The sequence below is a fragment of the Caloenas nicobarica genome, chromosome 1 (genome assembly GCF_036013445.1).
Source record: "Caloenas nicobarica isolate bCalNic1 chromosome 1, bCalNic1.hap1, whole genome shotgun sequence".
NCBI lineage: Eukaryota > Metazoa > Chordata > Aves > Columbiformes > Columbidae > Caloenas > Caloenas nicobarica.
The window spans coordinates 67,232,204-67,257,834 of NC_088245.1; the positions used below are offsets into that span (position 1 = coordinate 67,232,204).

The 25,631-nt window shown below is 40.5% G+C and overlaps 1 protein-coding gene across 2 annotated transcripts in view; it reads left to right on the forward strand.

The window, feature by feature from the left end:
- DCP1B (decapping mRNA 1B) overlaps nucleotides 1–13,159 on the forward strand; it is a 45,674-nt gene extending 32,515 nt beyond the window's left edge. Inside the window, exons 6-10 of one of the 2 annotated variants that reach the window (XR_010605646.1) lie at nucleotides 2,133–2,261; nucleotides 2,973–3,815; nucleotides 10,052–10,300; nucleotides 12,161–12,292; nucleotides 12,562–13,159. Coding sequence is in view for 1 of the 2 variants with exons in the window: in XM_065626934.1 (XP_065483006.1) it covers nucleotides 2,133–2,261; nucleotides 2,973–3,815; nucleotides 10,052–10,300; nucleotides 12,161–12,241 (1,302 nt within the window). In the remaining variant the exon portion in view is untranslated. Of the gene's footprint in view, nucleotides 1–2,132; nucleotides 2,262–2,972; nucleotides 3,816–10,051; nucleotides 10,301–12,160 lie in introns of both variants that reach the window. The other variant, XM_065626934.1, reaches the window with a different exon arrangement.
- The last annotated feature ends 12,472 nt before the right edge of the window (nucleotides 13,160–25,631 follow it).

The window sequence follows — 25,631 nt, forward strand, 5'->3', positions numbered from 1 at the left end:
AAGTATGGACTAGCTTTAAAAGAAAACTGTTTGGCTTACCATGAGTACTCCCTGGACTTAGCTCTTTATTTGAATTTTGGGACATCCTGAGCCATCAAACTTGCACTGCACCGTGAGATGCATAGCAAGGCTCTGGTGAATGAGAAACTACATTCTAGTAAAATTATATGTTTGTTTGTTAGTTTTTCCAGAGAAGGCAAGAAAATGTTGCTGGATTTAAAAATATTTACATGGCGAATGTGGCCTGCTCAGATTAGCCATGAGGCGCTTGCTATGTAGTTTTATATTTAACTGAAATGCACTTTTGCTGTGAAGCTCTGCATTGTTGGCAAAGTCAGTACTTTGTTCTTCATGTTTTTTCCAGTCTAGTGCTTGAGGAAGTTTCTCACTTTATGCAGTAGGGGTAGAGCAGGAAAGGAGAGACATGTGCTTATTCTTTCTTCCAAATGAATAGCTAACCAACTGATGGCATGATTGTCTGTGCATGCTTTAAAGTTCTTTCTAAGATCAATATTTGAACCAACAATTGTCATACAAAAGAAGAAAGCCAGGTACATGACTACACTTCTACTTCACAAGATCGTGTCTTCAGAAATTCCTTGCGGAAGCCCTTGGCTGTCCAAATACCCACGAGATCATTTTTCAGCAGAGACTCAAAGAATCATTGAGATTGGAAGGGACCTCTGGAGATGGTCTAGTCCAGCCTCCCTGTTTGTAGCAGAATTAGCTAAAGTGGGTTGTTCAGGGCCATGTTATGTCAAGTTCTAAATATCTCCATCGACAGAGGCAAGTGTTGCAAAGAAGGCATTGAGAACCTCCTAGAGCCCCTCGAGAGCTCCAGTTCTGTTCTACAGAGCAGCCCTGGAACCAGTGTGTCTGGTTACTGTTGTAGTAGGTGCCAGAAATGGATTAAATGTTGAATTTTGTGTATTTGAGAGTGGGGGTTATTTTCTCGCCTAACACATTTGCATCCTAAGGAGTTTGTCTCAGAAAGTTCTGGAAAGGACGCTGACATTTTCACAATTGCACAGCAGTGACATCGCTGTGTGTCCTGATGTCAGCCTGTCCAGTCCAGAGCTCTGTCGCCAGTAATGAACAAGACTGAGATCTTGGGAGGAAGGAGTGAGAAACCAAAAGTAATCATTCATTATGCAACCATTAGTCCTGCATCATAAAATTTAGAGCCCATCAAATTCAGGTGATTAACTATGAATATTCTTGTTAGATAGGATTAACTTTTTCTTAAAAAATTCTTTAAAAAATCCTTCCGGTTTCTTGGTTTTAGTTGTATCAAGAGACAACGACTTGCAATATACTGTCTTGTTTCCTGCTGACAATAGCATTCCTTGTATACGCAATGCTTTTGTAGTTTCATTGAGTATATTCTTATTTTTTGTACAGTGTAAATAAGACATTTTCCTATCCCATTTATTTTCTCTTTCATGCAGCATTTTCTGTGCATTTTTTCTGAATTAAATCATGCCCTTCTCTCTTCTTGTTAGTGATTCCATGTCCTTGATCACTTTTAGTCATCGGTCTCTGCCCATCTTGTTATAAATATTGTTATTAATCCTGTCATATTTAATCAGAAGATCTACTGATTCTACAAATGGATTAAATCTTTAATTATTTATCTGTGCAGATAGATGCATCCTCCAAGTTTGCACAATGTGGAATATTTATGTAAAAGAGTTAGAATTCCAGCTTTTAAGAAAGAGCATTTAAAATGTTCTTTATGGGCACTTTAATACTCCATGTACCTAAACTACTCCTAGCTGCCTACTGATGCAGGAAAAACATGTCTGTTACTTGGTTTCTAAGGTGCTTTTAAAATTTTTTTTAAGTGCTGCAAAAGCAGAAGGTAAGAAAGAGAACTGAGATTTAAATTAGAAGGAGGCCTTATACCCAGGGAATCTTGGAATCAAGTGTTTATTTTTACGTGTGCTTTGTGGTTTTAGAAAATTAGGTTGCAGTTCTTATAGTTCTTTCAGTAGCATAACATTTCATAATCAGTGCTGCAACTAATATTTTTAGTTATTGAGTACTTGGCTATGTCTGGATTTTACTATAGTGGAGAACTACAGGAAAAGATACTGTCCTGCTTACTAAAAAATATTTCCTTTCTATTGCAGTGTAAGACCTGCTCAGAACCAAAACAAATAACCAGTTCTTCTGCAATCTATAACAACCCCAATCTAATTAAACCAATTCCAGTGAAGCCGAGTGAAAACCAGCATCAACGAATATCTCAGCAAAGCAAGGTAAAATGTTTTGTGTGTTTTCTGACTAGTGCTGCTGTAACTGAGGAGCCATGTAGGAATATTTATTTGAGTCAGAAGGTGAGTGCCAGAATTTGAGGTGAAACTGCAGTAAGGAGTTACTTTAATAAAAAACTAATCTGTTTTCTAAAAAAGCCTCCAACCCCCACCATACGATGTGGAAGCATGTGAATTGCAGGCGTACTATGCTGATGCAACCAAGAGCTGCTTTGATCACAGGCTGATTTCGTCAATTGCTGGACCACATTTTTTGTGTTCTTTTTCTTTAGGTTAATCTAAATAAAGAAAAGTATCTTGATATATATTTAAGCTAAATCACACTGCAAAATCCTAGAAACTGAATTAGTTTGTGACAGGAAGATGCACAAGAAGTGGCCCTGCTTCACACAAGGAGAGATTTCTGTCTCTTGCTAATATCGTACGGATGGCTGAAAGGGAAGATGCTCTTTCATGTTATTTAAAGTGAAGCCACTGCTAGATCTCAGTTTCACTGGTTTTCTCCCACATTAGCAACTTGACAACTGTCTTCTTGCCCTTCCTATGTGACAAAACTATTAAAAATTCTCTTGGGAGAAAATAACATAGCTGTTTCCTCGGCTTTTCCGTGAATTCTGCTGGCTAAATATTATCACTGCTTAATGTTACTTATGCATGAGGGAACTGTGTTTACTTTTTTCCTTTGTGCCCTCACAGAATGTGGATCCTGAACCGCAGCACTTGTCTTTGACAGCACTGTTTGGAAAGCAAGAAAAGCCAGATGTCTCAGACCCACTTAATAAACAGCATCAAGAGAATCTTCCTGTGAGGCAGGGTGTGGTGGTACGGTCCCTGTCCTACGAAGAACCCAGCAGGCATTCGCCTTCTGCCGAGAAGCAGCTTTGCCCCGCCATTCAGAAGCTCATGGTGCGTGGGACAGACCTTCACCCACTCGCTGAGTTTCCCGAGAACCGACTCTGTGAAAATGGCAATATCCACCCTGTGGGTGAGACTTTCACAGGGCTCTTCCAACCTGTGACTTCTCATGGTATTGCCACGTCTCATGTGGTTCAGGATACTGCTGGAACTCAGAGCTTGTTGCAGAAATTACAGAGTCAGTCGGGGTCAGTGACTAAGATGGACCCCAGTGCAACAGGATCTGTGAACTCGACAGCCTCTGTGTTCAGCAGGACTCCTGCTGCTGTTGGAGCACCAGCAGCACCAGTAAACAATATGAACCAGCCACCTTTGGTGTATTTCAATGGCTCCCTACCGGGCCAGACTTTAGAGTCTCAAACACTTGGTAAAGAACAATCCAAACTTCCTAGACAGCCACTTTCTCTCTCTGGCAATCAAGCACCTACTTCTGGGGTGATTTCACCTCAAGAGTTATTGAAAAAACTCCAGATTGTGCAACAAGAGCAACAGTTGCATGTATCCAGCAGACCAACCTTGGCAGCTAAGTTTCCTGTTGTTACTCAGAACACCAACACGCTGAAACCACTGGATTCCTGGATAGAAAAGTCACCGGGTACAGAAAAACAGAGCTCGCTCTTTCAGGTAAATGGGCAACTTCCAAATTTAAAATGAGTTTTAAAACATCTAGCAATCTTTTGAACTCAGGATTTTGTAAGGTTAGTCTTTGTTTTGACCAGTATATTCTTGTTATTATCTTACTACATGTGGCACATAATTCATTTTTTGGGTGATAATTTAATAGCGTCAAGTAAGTTATGATTTACCATGCTGTGATACTGTAAATACTGAAGGCTACATCTCTCTCATATCAATAATGACCAAAAATACTGCAGTTTTTTCCAGAGACTTTGAAAATTCACCTAGTTTTCAGTTGCTGTACTTGGTCTCAAGTTCTTGTGTGTAATTGCTGGTTATTGAGTGTAATATCTTGGGTTTAATAATTATTTTTTCTTACAAAATTAGTCATAGCTCTCCCTGTGTAGCTATGCATTCCTTTGAATGCTAAAGGTGCTTAAAAGGTCACTTGTTTTCTAACAGCAGATTTTTTAAGTATTTGTGTATTGCTGAATTAGTCGTCTTGTACCGTAACTGCTGCTTCTAGCATTCATTAGCTATTTTTTTTTTTTTGCTATCTATTATTTTGAAAAAATATATGTTGTGCCTGAATGCTGTCAAAAAACCCCAAACCATTAACTCTGGCAATTGTGACCTTAAAAGTCAGATTGGTCTCTTAAAATTTCAGGAGAACAACAGTTCAGCAGTTAACAACTTCATTCTCTGTAGGATCTTCTGCACTTAAACATCTTTAAATGTCCTGTTTGGGGATGAGCAAGCATCTCAGCCCTTTTTTACTTCCTTTAGTGTGGACAGACTGTCCACAGGACTTGTGTTCTATTGGAGTCTGACTTGTATTGGAGTCTAGAAGTTACTTATCCAAATAATAAAACATTCACCTTTTCAGTGTAAAGCTCACAAACTGCTTTTATATTGCAACTTCTTTGAAAGCTGAGTGAAAGACTACAGAATACTTCAGTATGCTCCGAGAATCCTCCTTATTCTACAAAGTTGTCCTACACATGAAGAGGCCGAAACAGTCATTTAACAATTAAGGGCCACATCTGTCACTAACACTGTGACAGGTCAAGATTTCTCATTCTGGAAGGAAGATGAATTTGATATAGCAAATAGCCATCATTATTTTTATTATTTTAATTAAAGCAGCATGCCTTTGAATCTGTGCGAAAGAGTTCGAGGGGGATTAGTCATTGAAATTATTCAGGATCAGCTGTTTACAGATGGTATTCTGACTTTCCAGTGGAGTACTAAGGAATAAAAAGAGAATCCAGAGTCACAAAAAACGTACTTCTGTTTTCACTGGGAATGGAATTTGCCTGTTATAAATGAAATTCTCTGATTTCACTGGTAGATGTAGATAGCTTGGAGACATAAGGCATTCCTACTTTGAAGGTAAAAGTGAAATGAGGCAAGTGCCAGTATGCATAAATAAAAAATGGCAAATATGCTAATATATTTTCAAATGAAAAATCCATATTGATACTGATATGGCTAATGACTTTGTGTATATTTGAAAAAGAAAATGATGGCAGCATTATTTGCAATACGGGAAGGGAATTACTGAGGTCTGACATAACGCAATTTCAATAATTTTATGCTTGAGTACGAGTAGAACAGTACCTTGAGAGAAGGCAAAAACCTTCACTGGAACAAGTCTCATTCACTGCAATTATTACTGCAAGTTTGCCTTAAAAAAAATAGAAAAGGCAACTAAGGAGATTCCCAGTCTCGCTTTGCATGGCTGTGAGCAGATTGGGTAGACTGAACCTGCCTAGGAGTGGCTTTATGGGCTGGCACAGCAACAGCTGCTGTCAAAGCAGTATTAGATGCAGTTCTTCTGACACATTTAGTATTGTTAATGAGACTTAATACATAGAATAAAAATGGTAATGAAAATACGGCTAATTATTGTTTAGGACACCTAGAGCTCTATAATCTGGAAGGAATGGCCTCTTTTACATGCAGCAGATTGCCAACCAAAAAAAAAAAAAAAAGAGTGGAGCTAAAAATGAAGGACTGAGTCTGTGTTCCTGTAGAATGCCATGAAGTAGCCACGTGAGATATTCCTACTTTTGAAATAAAATAACAAAATAAAAATTTGAAACAACTTTTAAACCCAACATTAATCTTTTTATAATACCATCCTTGCTGTATACCAAAGGCTTTAAGTGCTGCCATGCCTGCAGACAAACACAGACATTCGAGTGAAATTGAATTGGCACAAATATATCTGCACATGCTCATGCAAAATTGATCAAAGCAGCTTCTGACAACAAATGCAGCAAAAGGTTTGTTCTCTGTAATTATTTATCTTTTGGTATTGCTGCTTTTACTACAATTCAGCATAGAGAAAAAGCAAATTCGAAAAAGTCTGACAGGAATAGAAAGGTATCTGGACAGTGTCTGTTGTTGGAAAAATCATATTAAAGGAACACACTAGATCCATCAGCAGCACTAAGGAAAAGAAAGCAATAGTCTTTTCCACAATTGACACATTACAAGTCCAAGTTTAAATTGGCTTCTGCTGCATCTCCATATGTTGTAAGAACTGATCTCCCACATGGAAAGGAAGAGACCAGTTACCAAAAGAAAAAAAAAAAAAAAAGAGCTGAAGAATAATACATAGAAGCATTCAATCTGGTCTGGTGCCAGCCCTATTCTGTGAAGTATTCCTAATGCAGACAGTGAGTAACGTGTGCTTAAGATGCAATAAAAAAGCATTAATCTGCAGTGGGCTTTTAAGCATATGCTTAGTGTTAGGCATGAGTTATCCTGATTATAGATATATGCATGCTTAAGTGTTTATGTTAATCAGAGTTATGGTTTTAAAAGTGCTTCCAATAACCTTGACACAAATTTATCTTTTCTTCAGAAGGCCACTTATCTTGCAGCCCATTTTTCTCATTTCATGGAGCATTTTCCATCAAGAATGTATTTTGTACATAGTGTTACTTCTTCTGAATACATGCACAGTACCTAATATCTTTGATGTGAGCATTTCACTGTTACTTCTCTACTTGTTCTCCGACATGAGATTGTAAACATGTACAGGAAGAATGTAATAGGTACAATAAGCTCATTTTGAAAAGCAATTTAAGATTCTGTAGTTAAACATGGATTAAAAAATTCCGAATTAAACTTGACAGACAAAGCAATGTTAGCATTGTAGCTGGCTTTATTTTAGTAGTAACTGTCTTCAAGGTTCTTGAACCATTCTTAGATTAAATGTTCTCGGTTTTAAGTGATGCCACTAAAACCAGTTAGATGTTTCAGAGGAGCACTTGGTGCACGTGGGATTCCACAAGTCTAGGAAGCAACAGAGGGTGCCAGTTTGCATTACAGGAGATCCAATACATTCCTTAGTTCATGGTGTTATGTGAATTTGCCAGCTATCGTGTCACCTAGCTGCCAGCAGCCACCCAGAATATCAAACAGATATCTTAGTGAGTATCTGTGCTTCAGAGAAGGAATACTATATGCTGCAATGATTATTTTGCACATTTTTTCATTGTTCGTACTTTGTTGCTGCACAACTGATGGTGGACCCCCTATTCTGTTATTAGTGTCTCAGAGATTTAAGTGTTGACCTGTTAAAGCTGGAGATAATTCAGCAGAGGCTGGATGAACAAGCAACTCAGGTTAGATTCTGTGGGAAAGAAGTTGACCAACAGCCTTTTGGAAGGGCTGTTATTCCTTGTGTGAAATTACTTAAAGCTAAAAGTTGGCCCAAAGGCTGTTATGTCCCTACAGAGCCTTTTCCATGCTTTCAGCAAAAGTATAGTGCTACAGAATTGCACCAGTAATGCCAAGATCAGCATCCCATTTTTGGGTGGGTGTCAGTTTTCCTAGTGACTGAAGGTGGGCTGAACTAAACCTAAAATGAAAATTTGCCTTCTGTGTTTTGAAAAAAGAATGTTCTGTATGTAAAAGTTTGTTAAATGGCAGAAGCTATGAGCACAAACTGTTAGCAAAAAATACATTTTAATGTTTGCATACAGAAACAAATGCTATGCCCTGAAAAAATCGATGCATTTATTTTCTATTCTGACACGAAAGTTTTGCAGTAGCCTGTAAATATTAGCTGTGTCACCAGTAGATGGCAATATTGCTCATTCCATATAGTTTCCATATACTTGGCAAGTCCTACCAAAAAGCCATTTCTATCCCAGGAAAACACCATTTTTCACGTGTCTTTTAAACCACAACTTTATACGTGTTTGACAGTAGTAACTGTATATTATTAAAAGTACAGTTTGTCTTGCGTTTTGTTTATTTGACTTGGACTGCAGAGGGAAATGTCTTTGGATTTCGAAGGACATGTCATCTCGGTCTTTGACATAGTCTGTAGTAAATTCAGCCGTATTGGTGGGACAGTTTATCTCCTCCAGCTGCTCACCACCATCCCTTTGCTGGAGGTTCCTGCCCTTGGAGAGCAGCTTGTATATGCATTCTTCAAATTGCATTAGGAAGAATCATCTGATTTAAGCAAACCCTGCCAATTTTGCTTGAAGTAAATTAAAGAGAAGTTACTTCAGCTGCGTGGAGGAGTAGAGCAGAAGCGCTGTGTCTGGACTTTGTTCTCCTGCCTGTGGAAGATTGACTATCTTATCACAGGAGAGCATCTGTGCATGGTCTGAAGGTCTCGCTCCATAGAGGTGTCACTTTGGACTTACATGGCTTTTCTTCTAAGATGAGCATTGTTTTTCAAGTGTAGGTGCACAAACATATGCACTCCCTTACTGTTTGAAGCAAACCTACAATGAGTTAGGAATACCTTAACTCATTCAAGAGTGTGTTACACAGACTTTACGATTTCTGTTATGATTATGTAGAAAAAAGCTGTAGGTCAGGAGTTTCATTTTTAAGCAGTACTCTATATTAAAGAAACTGAAACAACATTTACCTAAAGTGTGTACTGGGAGATTTTTGCATTAGGTGCATATTGCACGCTTTGTAATATCTGTGAGCCTTTCCTGACCCCTAGTCTTTCTGCTTCCTTAAATTTTGCATAAAACATCATGAGATCTCAGTCCTCCTCATTTCTTTCTGTTTCCTATTTAGAAATGTCTTGGCTAGAACAATCATAACTAAGACTAAGACAAGCTACAAAAGTATGAATGTTATTTAATATTAAACTACATTGATTTGCACACCTAGGAGATAAACCTCAGTTTTATTTACTTATTTTAAATTTTTCTTCAAAATTCAAATGGAAGCCAGGACACGCAGTGAAGCAATGCACTAGCCTTTCATCCTCACACAGGAGCAGTAGGTCATGCTTCAGCCCAAAAGAAAGGAGCTTTGGTGAGGTCATATTAATTCCTTTGTATGTTCTATTCTTTGAAAAAAAAAAAAAAAAGATCGGACACTCGAATAGCAAGGAGATGGGTGATTAGGATTAAGATTTATTACTAGAATTATCTGGAGAGAGCTCCAATATCTGCAAACAGAATAAACTTTCTGCTATGTTGTATATTGTATCTGATAGTATTTGCTTTTCCTGGATGTTTTAGAATTCCGAGATGCATTACAAAATTTAAAAGTAAAAATTCTTTGACACCTATCTTTGTAGGTTGACATGGATATGATACTGAGGGAACCTGCAGGACTAGTGCAGCAACAAGGTTTTTCTTCTCTTTGAGAACTGCCTTGACTTTGTCAGCTGCATGTTGGTTAGGGGTTGGTTCTGTTTCTGACAGTGCCACCAGCTCACTCTGGCTCTTTAGATAAATGACGTAATCTCTGTTTTCTTTTCCTTCTCCGCAAGTAAAATGAGAAGAAAAAGATATGTACATATATAGAGAGAGTAATTTGAAAGTTATAATTGGAAAATACTTTCTAGTGTTAGGTACAAAGATTAGTCTTTAATAGTGGTATTTGCATGTTCTCCAAGATTAAATTTAACAATTTATTGTTCCTGTGTAGAAGACTTTATAGCTGTACTCTCTACCAGTATTGATATTTAATAGTAGTCTGATTTCTGTAATAAAATGCTCTCATCCTTAGATTGTTTGCCTACTTAATCACACTTGAATCCATTGCTGCAGTCTCAAATTGGATGGAAAACCTTTTAATCGGGAAATAAATCATATAGGTGGTCCTGAACTGGAGTTTTCACAGAACTCTGTCAATCTCCAGCAGCCTCTGTACCTGTTGCCAATTGGTCTGCAGTTTTCATCATCTTTATTCCCATAGAATTAAGTAGACAGGCTTAATCGATGACTTTATTTTTATATGGACAGGTAATCTCACCTCAGCGCATTCCTGCCACTGTGACTCCAACATTGTTGATGTCCCCAATGGTGTTCACTCAGGCCACACCTGCTCCACCAAAAGCGAATGACAGTGGGCGGTTGCCAACAGCAAACCAGGAACCTGCTGGTGGCTCAGCTGCCCTTCTCCTGCCTCTGCAACCCCCCGAGACATCTGTGGTCAACAGCAGCTCGATGACGAAGATGCAGCTGCAGGAAACACTTCTACACCTGATCCAGGTAAAGCACCAAGAATTCTCCTGCTTTGCTTAAAATCCCGATTCCTGTTTTGATATAAGCAGCCTATGATCGGCCGTGTCTGTCTGTCTAGAGGCTAAATGAATAATTAAAATATCTGTTGGAATTTGTGCTACGTACGGCTGCATGTTAACGGGGCGCTGTGACATAGACTGGGGATGTGATGGCCTCCCTTTGCACACTGCTGGCTTAACTGGATTTTGATTAATGCATCTGATTTGGAGTTCAGGAAAGATAATAAATTTGACAGAAAAGAACAAAGATGACTGAAAGCCTCATAAGGTTGGCCTATGAGCCAGAGAGACATCTATTATACTTCTAGTTGAGGATAAATAATGAGTGATTATCCTAGTTGCCAAATATTTCAGAGATGTGTGTTAGCAGTAAGAGGAGCTCAGATGGGAAATTAAAATTGCAAGATGAGCGTGAGCAACTTTAAAATACAGATTAGATAACCTAAAAAATATACTAGCTCAGTTTATACAATGCAATTCTCTAGTTCAAATGCTAAAATTCCTTTTGCTACAGTTTTACATGTTTAAGTATAAGAAAGCATTAACAACATTATGTATGAGATGATTGTTTACTGCTCTGGAATGATGTGAGTGGTTATGAATGTTTTTTTTCTTAAGTTGCCGTGTGATTAATATCTGAAGAGTAGAAGTTGAGAGTTTATGTAACTAAAGACCTCGCTACAAAGCACAAGAAATAGAGACACAAGTTTTTAAGAGTCCAATTTGTAGGCCAAAACTGTGTCTTTATGGCTTTGGAATAAAAATATAAGTAATTATTGGAATGTTGAATTACTTAAAATGTGGTTTAAGTTATAGACCCAGAAATACAATAGCATCTTTAACAAATTAGAGACTTTTCTCATTTTTCCCTGTATTTTTAATTTGGGATTAAAAAGTAAGAATATCACATTGTCCCGTCTTTACATACTTCAAGTGTTTAGACAGTAGTAAAACCATATATGAAGTTAAAAGGGAAACTAGTCAATGAAAATTGGATTTTACCCTCTGAAACTGTATACTTCTAAAATGTATGTTTGACCCTGCTGTTCTTGGTGGTAGTTAGGATTAACTGAATTACATGGGAATTATTTACTGCCAATTTCTTACCTATTATTTTCCATTATATAAAACTAGAATCTGGGATGCTCCTGATTTTCCTGAAGTAGTATCTTGATTTAAATTGTCCTTATATGTTTATGTGAGCTACCTAGGACACTCTTTCTTAATGTGGGTTAACTCATTTCTGCAAAATGATCCTCAGAAGGAAAAAGTTAAAAGAAACATCAGAGCAAAAGAAGCAGCATCAGTTAGGAGGACTAAGTTTGAAAGAGCTAAACAAGATGCAAAGATTTGCCTGGGTAGGATTTAGTATAGGATCAAAACCCAGAGTGTTTCACTGTTCCTTCAGACATGCTTGGAATTATCACTGCCCTAATGGTGGAAACTACTTAAGGAAATCCCTCGGTAAATGAGGCCAAAGAGAAGAAATTACAGGGTTGTACTGTCACTGCATTGTCATGCAAGAATAGTGGATTCAAGTTAAATCCACTGAGTTTGGACAATCTGCTTTCTCTGTACTCATTACTTCTTATAGAGATACAGTCCTGTTTGCTGCAGTAAAATTTATATTCACGTCCAGCTCTGCTAAGGCTACTAGCAAGGCTCGGAAATGATATGTATTTTTTTTGTAAAGGAAACAGCCTTCCTATTGCTCACTTTTTAAAACTGTAAGGTTGAAAATTATCTGGTCCATGGAATAGAAAATCCTTCTAATCTCTTCACTCAAAACACCTATCGTGCACTAACAATTACCTGTTTTGTTTTTCAGAATGATGACAACTTCTTAAATATTATTTATGAAGCATATCTCTTCAGCGTGAGGAAGGCGGCAATGAAAAAGTCTATGTGAAAGATGATTTTTAAATTCAATTTCTGTTGCTTCCTGAACTCCAGGAAAAAGGTCTCAAATTTTTCAAATACGTTTACGTTTAAAGAAATGAATGGTCTTAGGCATTTTGCATACACATAGATTTTGCTTGCTGGCAAATAACATGCTGTACTGAGAAAGAAGGGAGCAGAAGTGGATTGTGCCTTGAGGGAGAGGAGCATCACGATACTGAAGACTTAATCACAAAATATCTTATTTTTCTTATATTGGCCCATACTTAAAATTGCTTTCTCTGCATAAGGACCCGGTTCTCAGAATTCAGTTTCCTTTTTTACTTGCAGGGTGATGATTCATTGACTAGCTATCTCTCATGGATTTTCGCTGAGACGTCGCATCGTCTGTCACGATGAGCGGGCCCATCTCTGGCCGCAGGGTGGCAATGTTGGACTACTTTTAGGAACATGAAAATCCGGGTGAAATCTTGGAAGGGAAAGTCTTGGGAAGGCTGATCTACCATCGTACTTAGTTGTCCGCAAAGCAATTTAGATTAAATGCCATGACCTTCCCCCAAATTTTTGTAGAAAAATCTTTTTCTATTTTAACAAGAATATTTTTAGCTAGCTGTAGAAATGAGACTCTGCACGTGTTTTGAAGAACTGGGGGGGAGGGTTTGTTTGTGAATGTACTTGCTATCAGCATAGCTCTGGAGTGGCACTGGATTCATGTTTTTATTATTCCAGATCCAATCTGCATTATTATAAGCAATGTACAATTGGTTCAGAGGAAAGCTACCTGGTATAAAAGTCCCATTAATTTTTTTTTTAGTATGTTCCTGGAGCACAGTGATTTCATTGATCTGTTTCTAAAGAAAATAAAATGGATAATCCCCACTATGTGCTGAATTTGTTTTTATGTACCATGAGCTATGTATTTAGAATTGTTGGGTCACTTGTACATGTATGACTTTAAAATGTTTTTACACTTGGCAGAAGACACATGAGGTTTTAAATCAATTAGAATAAATTACTGAAATAAATTATATGTATATTTGTATTGGCATCTGCTGCTAAAGTACCAGTTTACTACAGTTTAGGAACCCAGAGTTGTTGCCAAGGAGGCATTTCTTTTGTGGGTGCAGAGAACCCAATCAGTAACCCATAAACGAGTGTACACTCTACTGTGGGCATTGATGTCGGCACAACTCAGTAGCCTCATCTGTGAAGGTTCTTCGGTGTAAATTAGGATGCAGGTTTCAATTAGTATAGTTGTAATGATTCAAACAGCTGCTTCCACCCCCATACATCTGGCCTTTCTCCAGTGTAAGAGTGTGACTGGTGGGGGGGAGGCAAGGGGTGAGGGGATTTGCTCACATTCCTTGGGAAAGCCTCTAAATCAATATTTAAAACCAAAAAAGTTGAGAGCTACTTTCTTTATACACAAGTTAATAACCCCAAGAGACGCATGCCTACAAAACTGCCAGACTTTTCCTACACTCATAGAGAGCAAGTTGTATTCTAGTTCCATTTTGTTACCCAATTACTTACAATTCTTGCAGATTCAGTGAAAAGAACATGTTGAGCAGATATCGGGAAAGGCAAACTTTAAAGATAGCAAGTCCTAGTTCTAAGCCTGTAGCCATTATAATTTATATAGCCATTATAATTTATGGGTTTCTACTGAGTTAATTAGTATTATTTCTGAATGAACTGGCATGGAAGAAATTGGAATCTGCACAAAAGAGTTTGTATGAGGCTAAATACATGAATAATTGGTGTCTGATGCTGGATTATCAGAGAGTGCAATTTAAAGATGATGGGGACACATATTAAGACCTCATTTGACTTGTAGAACTTCTGTAATTGGTAGGTAAAAATAATCATTAAGCATCTCAAGCTGTGTTTGTGGTAGATTTTCTGGTCATGGGGGAAACATTTTATTTACAAAAAAGGCAAGTAGACATTTTAAAAGCATCCTTATTTGTTGCTTTTCAGAGAAACATATCATTTACAAACATTAAAGGCATTATTTTTTTAAGCATCTGTTAACTTTTAGTGTTTATGACAATAGTATTGGCTCTACGTTTGACAAGCTGAGGCTTATCTTAAAGCAGACAAGGACAGAGCTGATTCGAGGTTTCTTCTTGCTGCCCTCTCTTCTGGTTACATCTACACCAAGTAACACTGGCGGAGGTGGATTTCTCTCACTGTATTATGCTATAAGAGATTCCTGTGTTTGTTCAGGAGGCATAACCTGCCTTTTGTGGGGTGGAGAAAAGAAGGGTAGTTGCTAAAGAAGAGAGGTGCTCTTTTAGCTGACTTGCGTGCTTAGCAAGAAGAACAAGAGGTAAGAAGATAGACTGGGCTCAGAAAGAAACTCTGAATTTTATGACAATGAACAGAAAAGTAGTGAGAGAATTCCACTGAGAAATGAAACCAAACTTGTTGTCTAGGTTTCCATTTCAGATGGCAAGATCTGCTTCTTCAGAGGCATTTGGGAATTGGAGACTGCGCTGGGAGTCATACTGGAGTGTAAAACTGTGCAGTGCCCCTTTCTCTCTTCTTTCTTCTGCAGACTGAAGTATCTGTCTCAGAAAAAGGCTTTTTCCAGATACATAGCTGTAGGCTTCCAGTACCGTGGGAAAGCTGGAGGATCCTCACATAATACTGGAAACTTCATGTCTGCCTTTTGGTGTTGTGTTTTGTTCGATAGCCTTTTTATGAGCTGGGACTGTCTCTTTATGCAGCCAGATCTATGCACGATACCAAAACATTTATTTCAGGTTTGACAGATCACCTCTGAACTAGAATGGTTCTGAACACTCCAGTTCCCCCGGTTTAATTTAGTTTATTTTTTAAGACACTGTTGGAACTAGAAAGCCCTTAAGCTATCAAGGCCTTTGGAGAGGAAAAGGCCACAGCCGATAGGATTGCCTTGCTTTGAGCTTGTGGGTTTTTTTATCTGAAAAAGGAGAAAAAAGTAGCAAGCAGAAAATCCGAAGGTATGTAAGGATCATATTAAGTCTGCTTTAGGTGCTTCCACAGTATGCATGTGTAATATTTTTTTATTGTCTGTGTATTCCTTAATATACTGCTAAGTTTTGGGGTTGGTTTTTTGTTTGTTTTTTTCACTTAACCACTGTCCACTTCTTTACAAAATTCCACACATATTAAACTAGAGTTAGAAGATGAAGAGTAGAAAATCAGTGAAATACTGAAGCATAGTCTGTCAGTGTTTATCATGAAAATCCATATTATTCAATGAAGGCATCCAAATCTTTCCTCAGGCCATTCTCACAGAGAATTCAAATCCTTAATTTGATTTTTATTCATTAAATCTCTATTGCTCTCTATTTACTCTTGCTTCTTGTAGCTGCAAAGGGGGTAATTAAAATTGTACAGCAAAATAAAATTTTCCAGGAGCAGGATGCAGCTGAATAGGCAGGATGCTTCGACCCTCCTGACAGCCTATTTAGAACATGTTGAGCTTTGAATTTGTCATAACAGCAATGAGTATTCTAGATATCTTCGTCCCTTTAGGATATTAAAATTGTAGTTTAATATTTTAGCAAACTTGGAGATCTTTGCTGAAGAAAAGGCAAAATTAAAAGATGTTTTTCAGTAAGCATTTGAGGCTGTAATGTAGAAAATGTTATGAGATGGCAGCTTTACCCAGAGGGATTCCTGAATCCTAGAAAAAGGCAAAATTTTAGTCTTGGAAATGAATAATGCACTAAAAAATTAATCCTCAGTCAACCTACAGTAAACTTTACTGCTAATCCTAAGGACTTTTAAGAGACTCTTACAGGTCCTTGGGTTTTCCAAGCTGCTATGGATATCTCTGACAAGCTTGTTCTGGCCTCCAGATGTAAATCTGTGCGCAGTGGTGTCGCAAATATAGGAGGAGGGAGCTTGGCATATACAAACAGGAGGAGGAAAACGTGGTTCTGCAAGACACTGAAGAAACAAGGGCTGCAGCTTTAGAAACACTTTTAGCAACACACTCCTTACTGCTCATCCCTGCCCTCACACCAGGCTTTCCTTCCTTTTCCTTTATTTTTCTCCTTTTTAATTTTAATTAAGACAGCTGTGTGGTAAAATGTATTGCAGCAGAGTTAGTCCAGGTGCCAAGGCTGGGTTTAACCCAGAGGAGTTACAGAGCGGGCAGCAGCTGTATCGGTGCATGGACAGGGGGTGCAACCACGGGGATAAGTGGGTTGGGATGTGGGGAGAGGAACGTGAGGCAGGAGACTCGAGCTGCAGCGCTGCCTTAACCTGACATGAAGCTTCTGTGACATCGTGATCTGGAGGCCTTTGCCCTTTTGCTGACATTAAGACTCGGAAGATGCCACAAAGGTCAGAAGGTGACTTTGTTGTGATCCTCTACCTTGGCTCTGTGTGGAAACACATGAAAGTGTTTGCAGATACCTCCACAAAGGGTAACCACGGTGCAGGAGCCTCCTCTCTCTGCAGAGCCACTGGAAAGACAGGATCCTCTTGAGGAAAAGTCTCAGTACAAACCTAATTTAGCCTGGGAGATTAGATTGACTGGGCTAAAGTTAGTCTTTGCAAACACCTTCCCCACCACCACCATCTTGTACTGAACCAGTACTGACATTGAAGTCAGCTCCTACCTTTCCTCACACTACAGCAGAATTTTGGGTGAATTTTCCCTCCCTTTTTTTTTTTTTTTTTAAATTTACCGTCAAACCTGAACAGACTGTTCAGATATAAATCTGCCCAGCATGGAAGCAAATGTGAAATGCTGGAACCAGATTGGTTTTGTATGTGTACCTGAGAAAACTACTAGAAATAAGTACTGGAAAGATAAAGGGATGAGAAAAAAGGAGATTTTTAGGTCATTTTAAAGAATAGCTTTAGGAGAAAGCGTGTCCAGTATATGAACGCCTTTACTTTATAGCTGTTGTGGAAAGCAAAAAAGAGAGTTGTTATGGGAAGGAATAGTTGCAACTAATCTTCATGCTTCTTCCTTTTAAAAGGTAAGCAACATCATGAAGACTTTCAAGGAGAACAAATTTAGCATAAAAGTCTGGTGTACTCAATAGGATGTCACCACACATTTTTTGAGAGTAGCAGTTTCAGTCATACATGTATTAAAAGTATTTTTGAATGTATTTGGAGCATACTTTAATTAAAAGGCCTTTTTACTGTCTTTGGACACAAATTCTGCAAAGAGCAGATTAAGTTCTGAGATCAGAACAATGTATCTTCATGAACAGCACCCGTTGATAAAGGCAGAAGAAAAAAACCCCTCTGGCATGTGGTGACTAAACTAAAGTCTAGAAATAGAAAGGTTGACATCTCACTATCAGGAAAGAATAGAATAGAATAGAATTAGAATAGAATAGAATTAGAATAGAATTAGAATATAATTAGAATAGAATTAGAATAGAATAGAATTAGAATAGAATAGAATTAGAATAGAATAGAATTAGAATAGAATAGAATTAGAATAGAATTAGAATAGAATAATAGAAGTGTTTCAGTTGGACCCTGCTTTCAAACTATGAGGGACCTATGGGAAATGATGGCCAAGTCCTACAGCCGCTACTGCATGCATAGAGGGATGCTAATTCCATTGTTAGATCCTAGATAAATATTAACGCTTTTCTTGGCCAAGGCCTGGCAGCCTGTTCCATAGGCCCAGATGCTGAATGCAGAGCTGCCATACATTGCCTTGAACCGTGCTGCTGTGCATCTCTTCAGCCCATACCTGAAATCTGTGTGTGAAAGACACTTAAAAAGGGAGGGAGGTGATTATTGAGTCACTTCAAAAACCAACGCTCCCGTGTGCTCTTCTTCAGCACTTGCCTGTAGATAAATGTTTAGAGGGAGAGAGGGGAGGAGCGTGCAGGCTCTTGGCAATGCTCCCAGCGTAGGGCTACTCAGGCTGGGAACAAAAGCTCTGGTTTCCTTCATTTTTTACTGCTTCTTAGCAGCCTGGCTCACTACCAGCTGCCTTCTTTCCGCTTAGAGCGGTAGCCCCAGACCTACCACTTAGTAAAAGTGCCTGCATTTCTCATTCATCTAAGTAAGTTATTTTTCTATGTCTGAGGCTCCCCTCTCAGGTTCTTATCAGGGGAGTCCTGTCTCTCCTGGCTTCTCCCATGGATGCAGCGAGCTGCGGCTGAGAGTTTGAATTAGAGGTCCATCAGCCTGTGGTATCATAGCATAATTCAGGGGTCCCGTACTTAACACTTGCTGTTTAGCAAGAGAGATCTACTTCCCATCTCTTTTAGGGCTATATTTGCAATTAGGATCAACTGCCTGTCCCTGCTGTCTCGCCCTCTTGTGACACACCTTTCTCTTCCTGTTTCTACAACCTCAAAGCCCAAAACTTCCAGGTAACGTGTCCTCTCTTTCCTACCACTGCTTCAATTCCTACAATCCCCACCTCCAGTTCCTCCAAAGGAGCTGCTGGCAGGGATGTTTGCCCACGTCTGGCATGCATGCACAAGCTGTCACCACGTACTACTTTCAAGTGGATCATGTCCCACCAAAAATGTGTGCCACAACTCAGGAATGTCTGGGCAATTGCAACACCAACGAAAATGGAGATGATGACTCCTATAACAAATAAAAGCTTTATTATCTTTGGGGAAAGTCCCTGCAGGAAAACATCAACTTCATCAAGGGAAGAGTAGAAGCAATGAGTAGAAATGTGAAGATGATGAAGATCTCCAGTTAAATCCATTGACTGAGAGGTATGGAGAAACACTGGCTATGTACAGTGAGAAAAGAAAGGATAGGGAATAATTATAAACAGAAGTGAAAGCTGGGAATTTTCATCTCACCTGTAGGGACAGCAGTGAAGCTGTGGCAATTAGAAGAGGAAGCAGGGAGATGGAAAAGCACGAATGAAACACCATTTTGTTCAGGAAAACTTTCCCTTCCTTGTATAAAAGCTGAAATTTAGAGAGCAATAAAGTTCAGAAGAAATACTAAGTGAATCCCTGACTGCGGCGGGGGGCTCCTAAATCCATCAGACAAACGTTCTTCAGTGTCGAGTGCATTGAACCAGCTGATGACCCAAGCTAAAGATCACATGCACTCATTTCTGGGACATCAGCAAGCAGGCAATCAATCGGAGCTGGCTTTGCAAAGCAGAGTGCTCTGCAAATGCTACTATGCATACCTTGAAGAAATCAACTCAGGAGATGGGGAGATTTCAAAGATAAAATACCAGCTTAGGAGGTGATAGGAGGAGAAAAGTTGGGGGCTCTTCTTGTCACACCATAACAACATGTTTCATTACACCGGTGTTGAGGGAGCAGGTCTGAATATACAGATGGTGGGGTGGGGAAGATGGGTAGGTTCAGGTACAGAAGGGAGGGACACAGTTTGATCAATATTTAACCCAAAGCAATCTGCTTTTTTTTTTTTTTTTTTGAAGGATTAAAATAGTGGTGATTTCGTAATCCACTTAAACCTCTTTGGATAAGAACTAATATGATTTTAAAGGATTTCTATGTCTTACATATATATTTCTATATCTTCAGCATTGCTCTAAAACAGCTTTTACAAAAATAGCTAGACAGATACAAAGTATCTAGAAGTGCTTTTTATACAAGTTACTCTTGCAAAGGAGGAGATATCATTTCCATTTTAAATGGTCATGAAGAGTGGTTCCATAATGGATATCTGGAGGTTGCAGAAGTCAAGAGACAAAGGCAGAGTCTGATGCTCAGTTGTGCCTCACTGGGGCTTCTCTGCTTTCTCCATCACTCTGTTTTGTTTGCAGCAAACAGAAAAATCCCTCAGTTCAGCCCAAACTGCTCTGTTTTTAAGATGCAGCACTTCGTAAGAGATCAGCATGTTGTGTAGGTGGGGAAAACTGGAAAAAGCAAAGAACAGATAGAGGCAACGGCAGCAGCCTAGCGACCAAAAATGGGTCCTGACAAGTGTGGGATTTCTGATGTTACATTTTTTCCCTTTGCAGGTGCTGTATGACCCTGCAGGAATCTCTTCCCATCTCCCTTCCTCTGCATCCCACAGGCTGGTGTGTGACAGCCCGGTGTGCCCTGTGCCTGTCGTGGGCCAGAGGAATGAATAACCCCAGTGGGAATGAATGGAACAGCGACAGTATTGTCATATGCAATTCCTGTATTGATCAAAATATAAATTACTGTAGCTCTGAAATGTACTGTCTCCAGCTGTGCAATAGAGATCATGCTAAAGAGGCCAGTTGGTGCAAGTTTCCCATTATCTTTCCTGTCTCATTAGTGTCTGCTCTTCCCTCAGCGCTTTGCTCAGAGTCTCTGATGTGATTTGCGATGTGCTGCTGACAAAGCTGCTGTTGCGCTTCCTCCTCTGAAATGTTTTTCTTCTGCCAGATGACTGCATCAGCTTAATGAGAGTCTTAAAGGTTTTTTTGATGGCCTGTCCAGAGGTAAGCAATTGCTACTGGCATTTCAGAAAAGACCAGAATTAACAAAAAGCCTATTTTCGGTGGGAGAGGAAAAGGAAAAGCCTCCCATGTGTTAGTGACTTCCCCAAAATGCACATTTGCCAGAACAAGTTGGACGATTGAGCTGTCAAGGTCTGTTTCTGCCCCTGTCCTTTGCCACTCCAGTCTTCATGCTTCAGAGATGGCCCAGCATAGTGCTGCTCAGCAATGCCGAAAACCGCTGTGGATGATAAAACATCTTCTTGACTCCTGAATGCAGCAATTCTTCACTTCGTCTACGTAGAGCCCCTGTACAGAGATTTGAGCTCGCTGTGTGCTCTCACATTATCTGCATTTGCTTCTGCACCTTATTTGCCCTTATATATGCAACTCGCAATTTTCTAGTGCTAATAACAATTTCCTACTTGGTTAACATGTGCATACTAAATCTAGCTAATCGGTGTTTTCTCTGTGAAAAAGCAGGAAAAGGGCTCCGCAATTATTTTAGCCTGTCAGCCCTCCTAGCCATCCTCAGCAATCAATTCTAAGGAGTTTTGGTTACATCAACCTCCTCTGCTTCCATCTTATTTCATACTAGATGCTTTAGGTTATTTTTTTGTTATTATTATTATTCTCTTTTAGCCCAGGTATTACCAGGAGTGTGCAGCGCTTCCCCACCCCCCCTACACCCCCCAGCATTTTGGAAGGACTGTGAAAGCACTGAGCTCCTTTCTTTCCCAATCATCCTCAACAGATATTTGTGCCAGTGAGATGAGAAACCGTCACCAGCCTGCCCTTTGCTGCTGGAGACCATCCTTGGAGAGGAGGCTCTGCAAGTAGATAACCTTTGCAGTTTCTGTTTCTGCCTGGGTAGATGAGGAGAAAGCAGCTAGCAGTAGATGTGAAGCCAGACATTAGTGCACAGGAAAAAATATCAGTAGAGCTCCGGAAAACCTCGAGAAGCCAAGTGGGAGCTTACGGCACTTTAAAGACGAGACAAAGCTGATGAGAAATTGAGGACTGTGGCAACAGCTGCAGCACAGTTTGCTAATCCTGGGCACTCTTTACATCTCCAAGGTTTGAGGAGCACTGGATCTCTGGCCTTGTGCACTGCCCTGCCGCAGCCACTCTCTGGAATTCAACTCTTAAATGAGCTGGAGCTTGTGGGGTGGAGGTGCAAGCTGAGCAAGGGGCATTTTCAGGAAGAGGAGAGAGCAGGTGGAGTGTCCCGGCAGAGGTGGCTGGCCCTGTGCCTCGGCAGAGCAGAGCAGATAACCATAAGGCTGCGTAACAGTCTCTGCTGTAAAACCCAGCTGTTGTGTTTAGTCGTGGTTTCTCTCCAGCACTGGTCTCCACACGGGTAGGTGACACTCTGCAGCTCCTAGTCTTATGTAGCTGGGAAGTGCAGGGGGAAACTTGAGCATGACTTGCCTGATACAATAATTCAGACTACGTACATCGCTAATGCTGAAAAGGCAGGTCCCTGTGCAGCACAACGCGGGGCTGCTGCCGGGTCACAGCCACCTCCACACAGCCACAGCTGCTCAGGTGACAGCGCTTGTGTCCTGGCCTGCAATGGAAACGTCACACATGTCTGCCTAGGGCTCTCCTAAGACACAACACCAACAGCGCGATGGGTCCCCCGTGCCGGCAGAGGCTGCTGTCACTCTCCTTCCCAGTGTGGTGCAGGTACCGTGTACCCTGCGAGACCCACCATGGGGACCTGCCCCTTCAAACCAGCATTTGGCACCGCTCCCGGGCTGGCATTGCCCGAGTGGCTTTGCTGACACCATCCATCACGGTGTCTCAGATGTGGTCTTCATTTCTTGCAATGTAATGCATTGAAAATGGACAAAGACGTTGCAGTCTAATGGATGTTGCAAGTGTTCAGAGCAGAAGTGCTCCACCAGAATTACCAGCATACAAGCTGCAATACCCATTTTACCACTGCCTGCTATGACATTTTGGCCGTTACGCAGATATAAAATAGCTTAGTGGCTGTCAGAATGTGAGACCGTACATTAGAGTACAAGAAGAGCGAGGTAAAGCTTTTTCTTTCTAGGGGATTTACAGGCCTGGTGAGAAGAGCAGATCTAGGTTTAAACTGCAGCTAGAAAAGGGAATCACTCCAAACTGAGAATGCCAATTAACTCCAGCATCACTTGAACGAATTAAGCAAAGGTCAGAGCTGCAGCAAGCAAGCATCACTAATGAGATTTCAGTGCCGCTCTGCCTACTTTATGCACATCAGATTTCCTGTGAAGGAATCCCTCGGGGCACAGCTGTTTGGCTTCTGTCTGAAACTTCAGGAGCCTCTGGCTCAGAAAGATGTTAACTTCAACCTTGACTCTGCACCAAGCAGAAGGGAGGCAGTTGGAGGGCTTCTTTAGCAAATGGCAGATGATTTTAGACAGACATCACAACTTGGAACCAGAATTTTCTTGTTTTCCAACATACGCATGCGTTATTTATTTATCTATAGTGCTAGTAATGCTAAATTGGATCCTAAAATGGAATTGAAATTTTCTTGTTTGCAACATACGTGTGCATTATTTATTTATCTATGGTGCTAGTGATCCCAAATTCCACTTTTGTCATGGACAGTGAAGGCAGTTCTTACTTTTGTTTCAGGAGTGCTGCAGATTGCTCCATCCCCAACCAAAGAAAACTGCTTGCCAGTTGTCCCCATCTCTCTACTGATTGTCCCACGTGCTGCCCAGATGCTGCTAGAAACTGATTTCTTCAGACATACACTTTCCAGCAGTTACGCCTTCCAGCAGTAGGAGAGAGATTATTTGCTCTTGTGCCTTATGTATCTAAACCAGGCTAAATCCTCATGAGCCACTCTTTCTCAGGGGATGGACATTCTCCTTGTCCAGCACCCATGTCGGGAGGAGACGGCTGCAACCTGGAGAGACCTCACCCACCGCAGGGTTCTCCTGGCTCTATCATCCCGTGCCGATGGAGGTTGAAAAACCTCAGCAAAAACTGCTAGCAAGAAATGCTTCCTCAGCTAATTTGTGCTCCTTGAAGGAAATCAAAGAAGGCATTTAATGATCCTTCTGGGCACAACACGGTTTGTATCTTCATCCTTTCAGGGCAAGCTCGCGGCACGAAAACCCCTGGGGTGGAGGGGGAATCTCTTTGAAAGCTGCTCACTGAGCGAGATGCTGTCAGATGTTGAAGGGTGGAAGAGTGAGCGTGTGTTATGGAGGCTGGCAGGTGACTGAGCTAATTACCGACTCGGAGGCAATTTAGGGTGACGGGAAGTGACTGGAATTGTAGCCAGAGGTTAAAAGGAGACAGCGCCGGAGCTGCCGTGCTCAGATGGGCTGAAGACCTTTCCCCATCAGCACGTTGAGGAGCCATAGGTCAGCGAAACACCTTTAACACTCTCTGCAGGGCCATTGCAGAGCAAAAGGCAAGCTCCTGCAAAAATAGTGTTAATGGGATGTGGAAAGCCTTGCAGACCCTTCCCCCACTCTCTCTCTCTTCTTCAAAACTGTCAGGGTATTTTTAATAACAATTGATGGCTGCCTAAAATCACAAAACATGTTTTCATTAATATTCATGAAAGAATGGACTGTTTTTATCTACACCTACATCAATGTGTGGTAAAATGTATCCAAAGCCCAGCTTTTATCTTTAATCACACTGAAACTGATCGCCTCTCATTTTTGTGGGGAAAAAAATAGTCTTGTTTTCAAAGGAGAAAAGCATGAAATGTTATAATTTGTGACCTAGAATTTTGACAAAGGCGCTCCCTTCTGTGAAATCAAAGGGAGGGAGGGGAAAAAAAGAAAAATCAAACTTTTAAGATTTTTAATTGACTTCTGAATATTCCAGTAATGCTGATATGCATTTCTAAAATAGCTCTCTTGCCTGGACATTCAGTATCCGCAGCAAAACAAATAAAATTAATAGAAAACCTTTGAAAGATTTAAAATATATATATATATAAAGGCTTTCTGCCTAGATGTTGCCCTTTATTTATGCTATGGTAGCATGCAGTAGCTTCCCCAGGCACAACTACTGTATATCTTGTGCAAATCCACAGCCGCAGAGCCCGTGGCCCACAGACGCTGCACTGTGGGTAGTCAGCTCATCTGTGTTGATGCCATTTTTCCTGACAGGCAGATGCTTAATGCCCAGATCACTACAGAGAGGTCTGCAGAATGCTGCAGCCCAGCTTCGCTGGCTCCCTGACCCACCCCCATTGTCAGGGAACAGATAAAACCTCCCCGTGGGCTCTGTCAGACCCCTGGACCACTGACAGTGTGATCCCAATAAATCAGGGAAAGGGAAGGAAGCCGAGAGGTTTGCTGCTTTGCCTGTGTAGATCACTTGATAAGGGAGAAAATGGTCCTTGCCCCGCGGAGGGCTCTGCTGTCTCCCTTTGCCAGAGTGCAAATAATTAGAGAGCACCCTGGATTTCCAAAGCACGCTACAGCTGTTACCAGATAAGTCCTCATTAGGATTTCAACAAATAGGTGAGGCCATGAAGTCAGATCACAAAGGCAAGTAACTCATTTCTGTGCCTTGCACATCTGCTGACCCTGACAGGGGAACACATGGCAGGAGGGACCCCCCTTCTTTCTAGCCCAGCCGGGCTGCAGCAACCCTAATTTGACCCAAATACCTCTGTCCTGATAAAGTCCTGAATCCTTATTAACACTCTGAGTAGGGAGAAGCAAGTATTTGTAGCATGTCCTCTGAATAGGGTCATTGCATCATGCATTTAATACGAAGGATTTGGCAACATAAATGATGTTGCTAGACATACACCAAGTCAAGTGTCTTTGTGGCCGTGGAGATTAGCAGAATAAGTGGCATCATTTATTTAGTCACTTGAGGCACCACAATTCCTGGGGCTCCCCTTGAAGCAAAGCCTCCTCCCTCGAAAAAAAGCTGTTCTAGTGCAGCCACTTTATCACAAAAGGCTTTAATCTCTTTTAAAACAGGGGTTCCTTCCCTCCTAATCAAATTCTTTTGGGTCACATGACTCAAA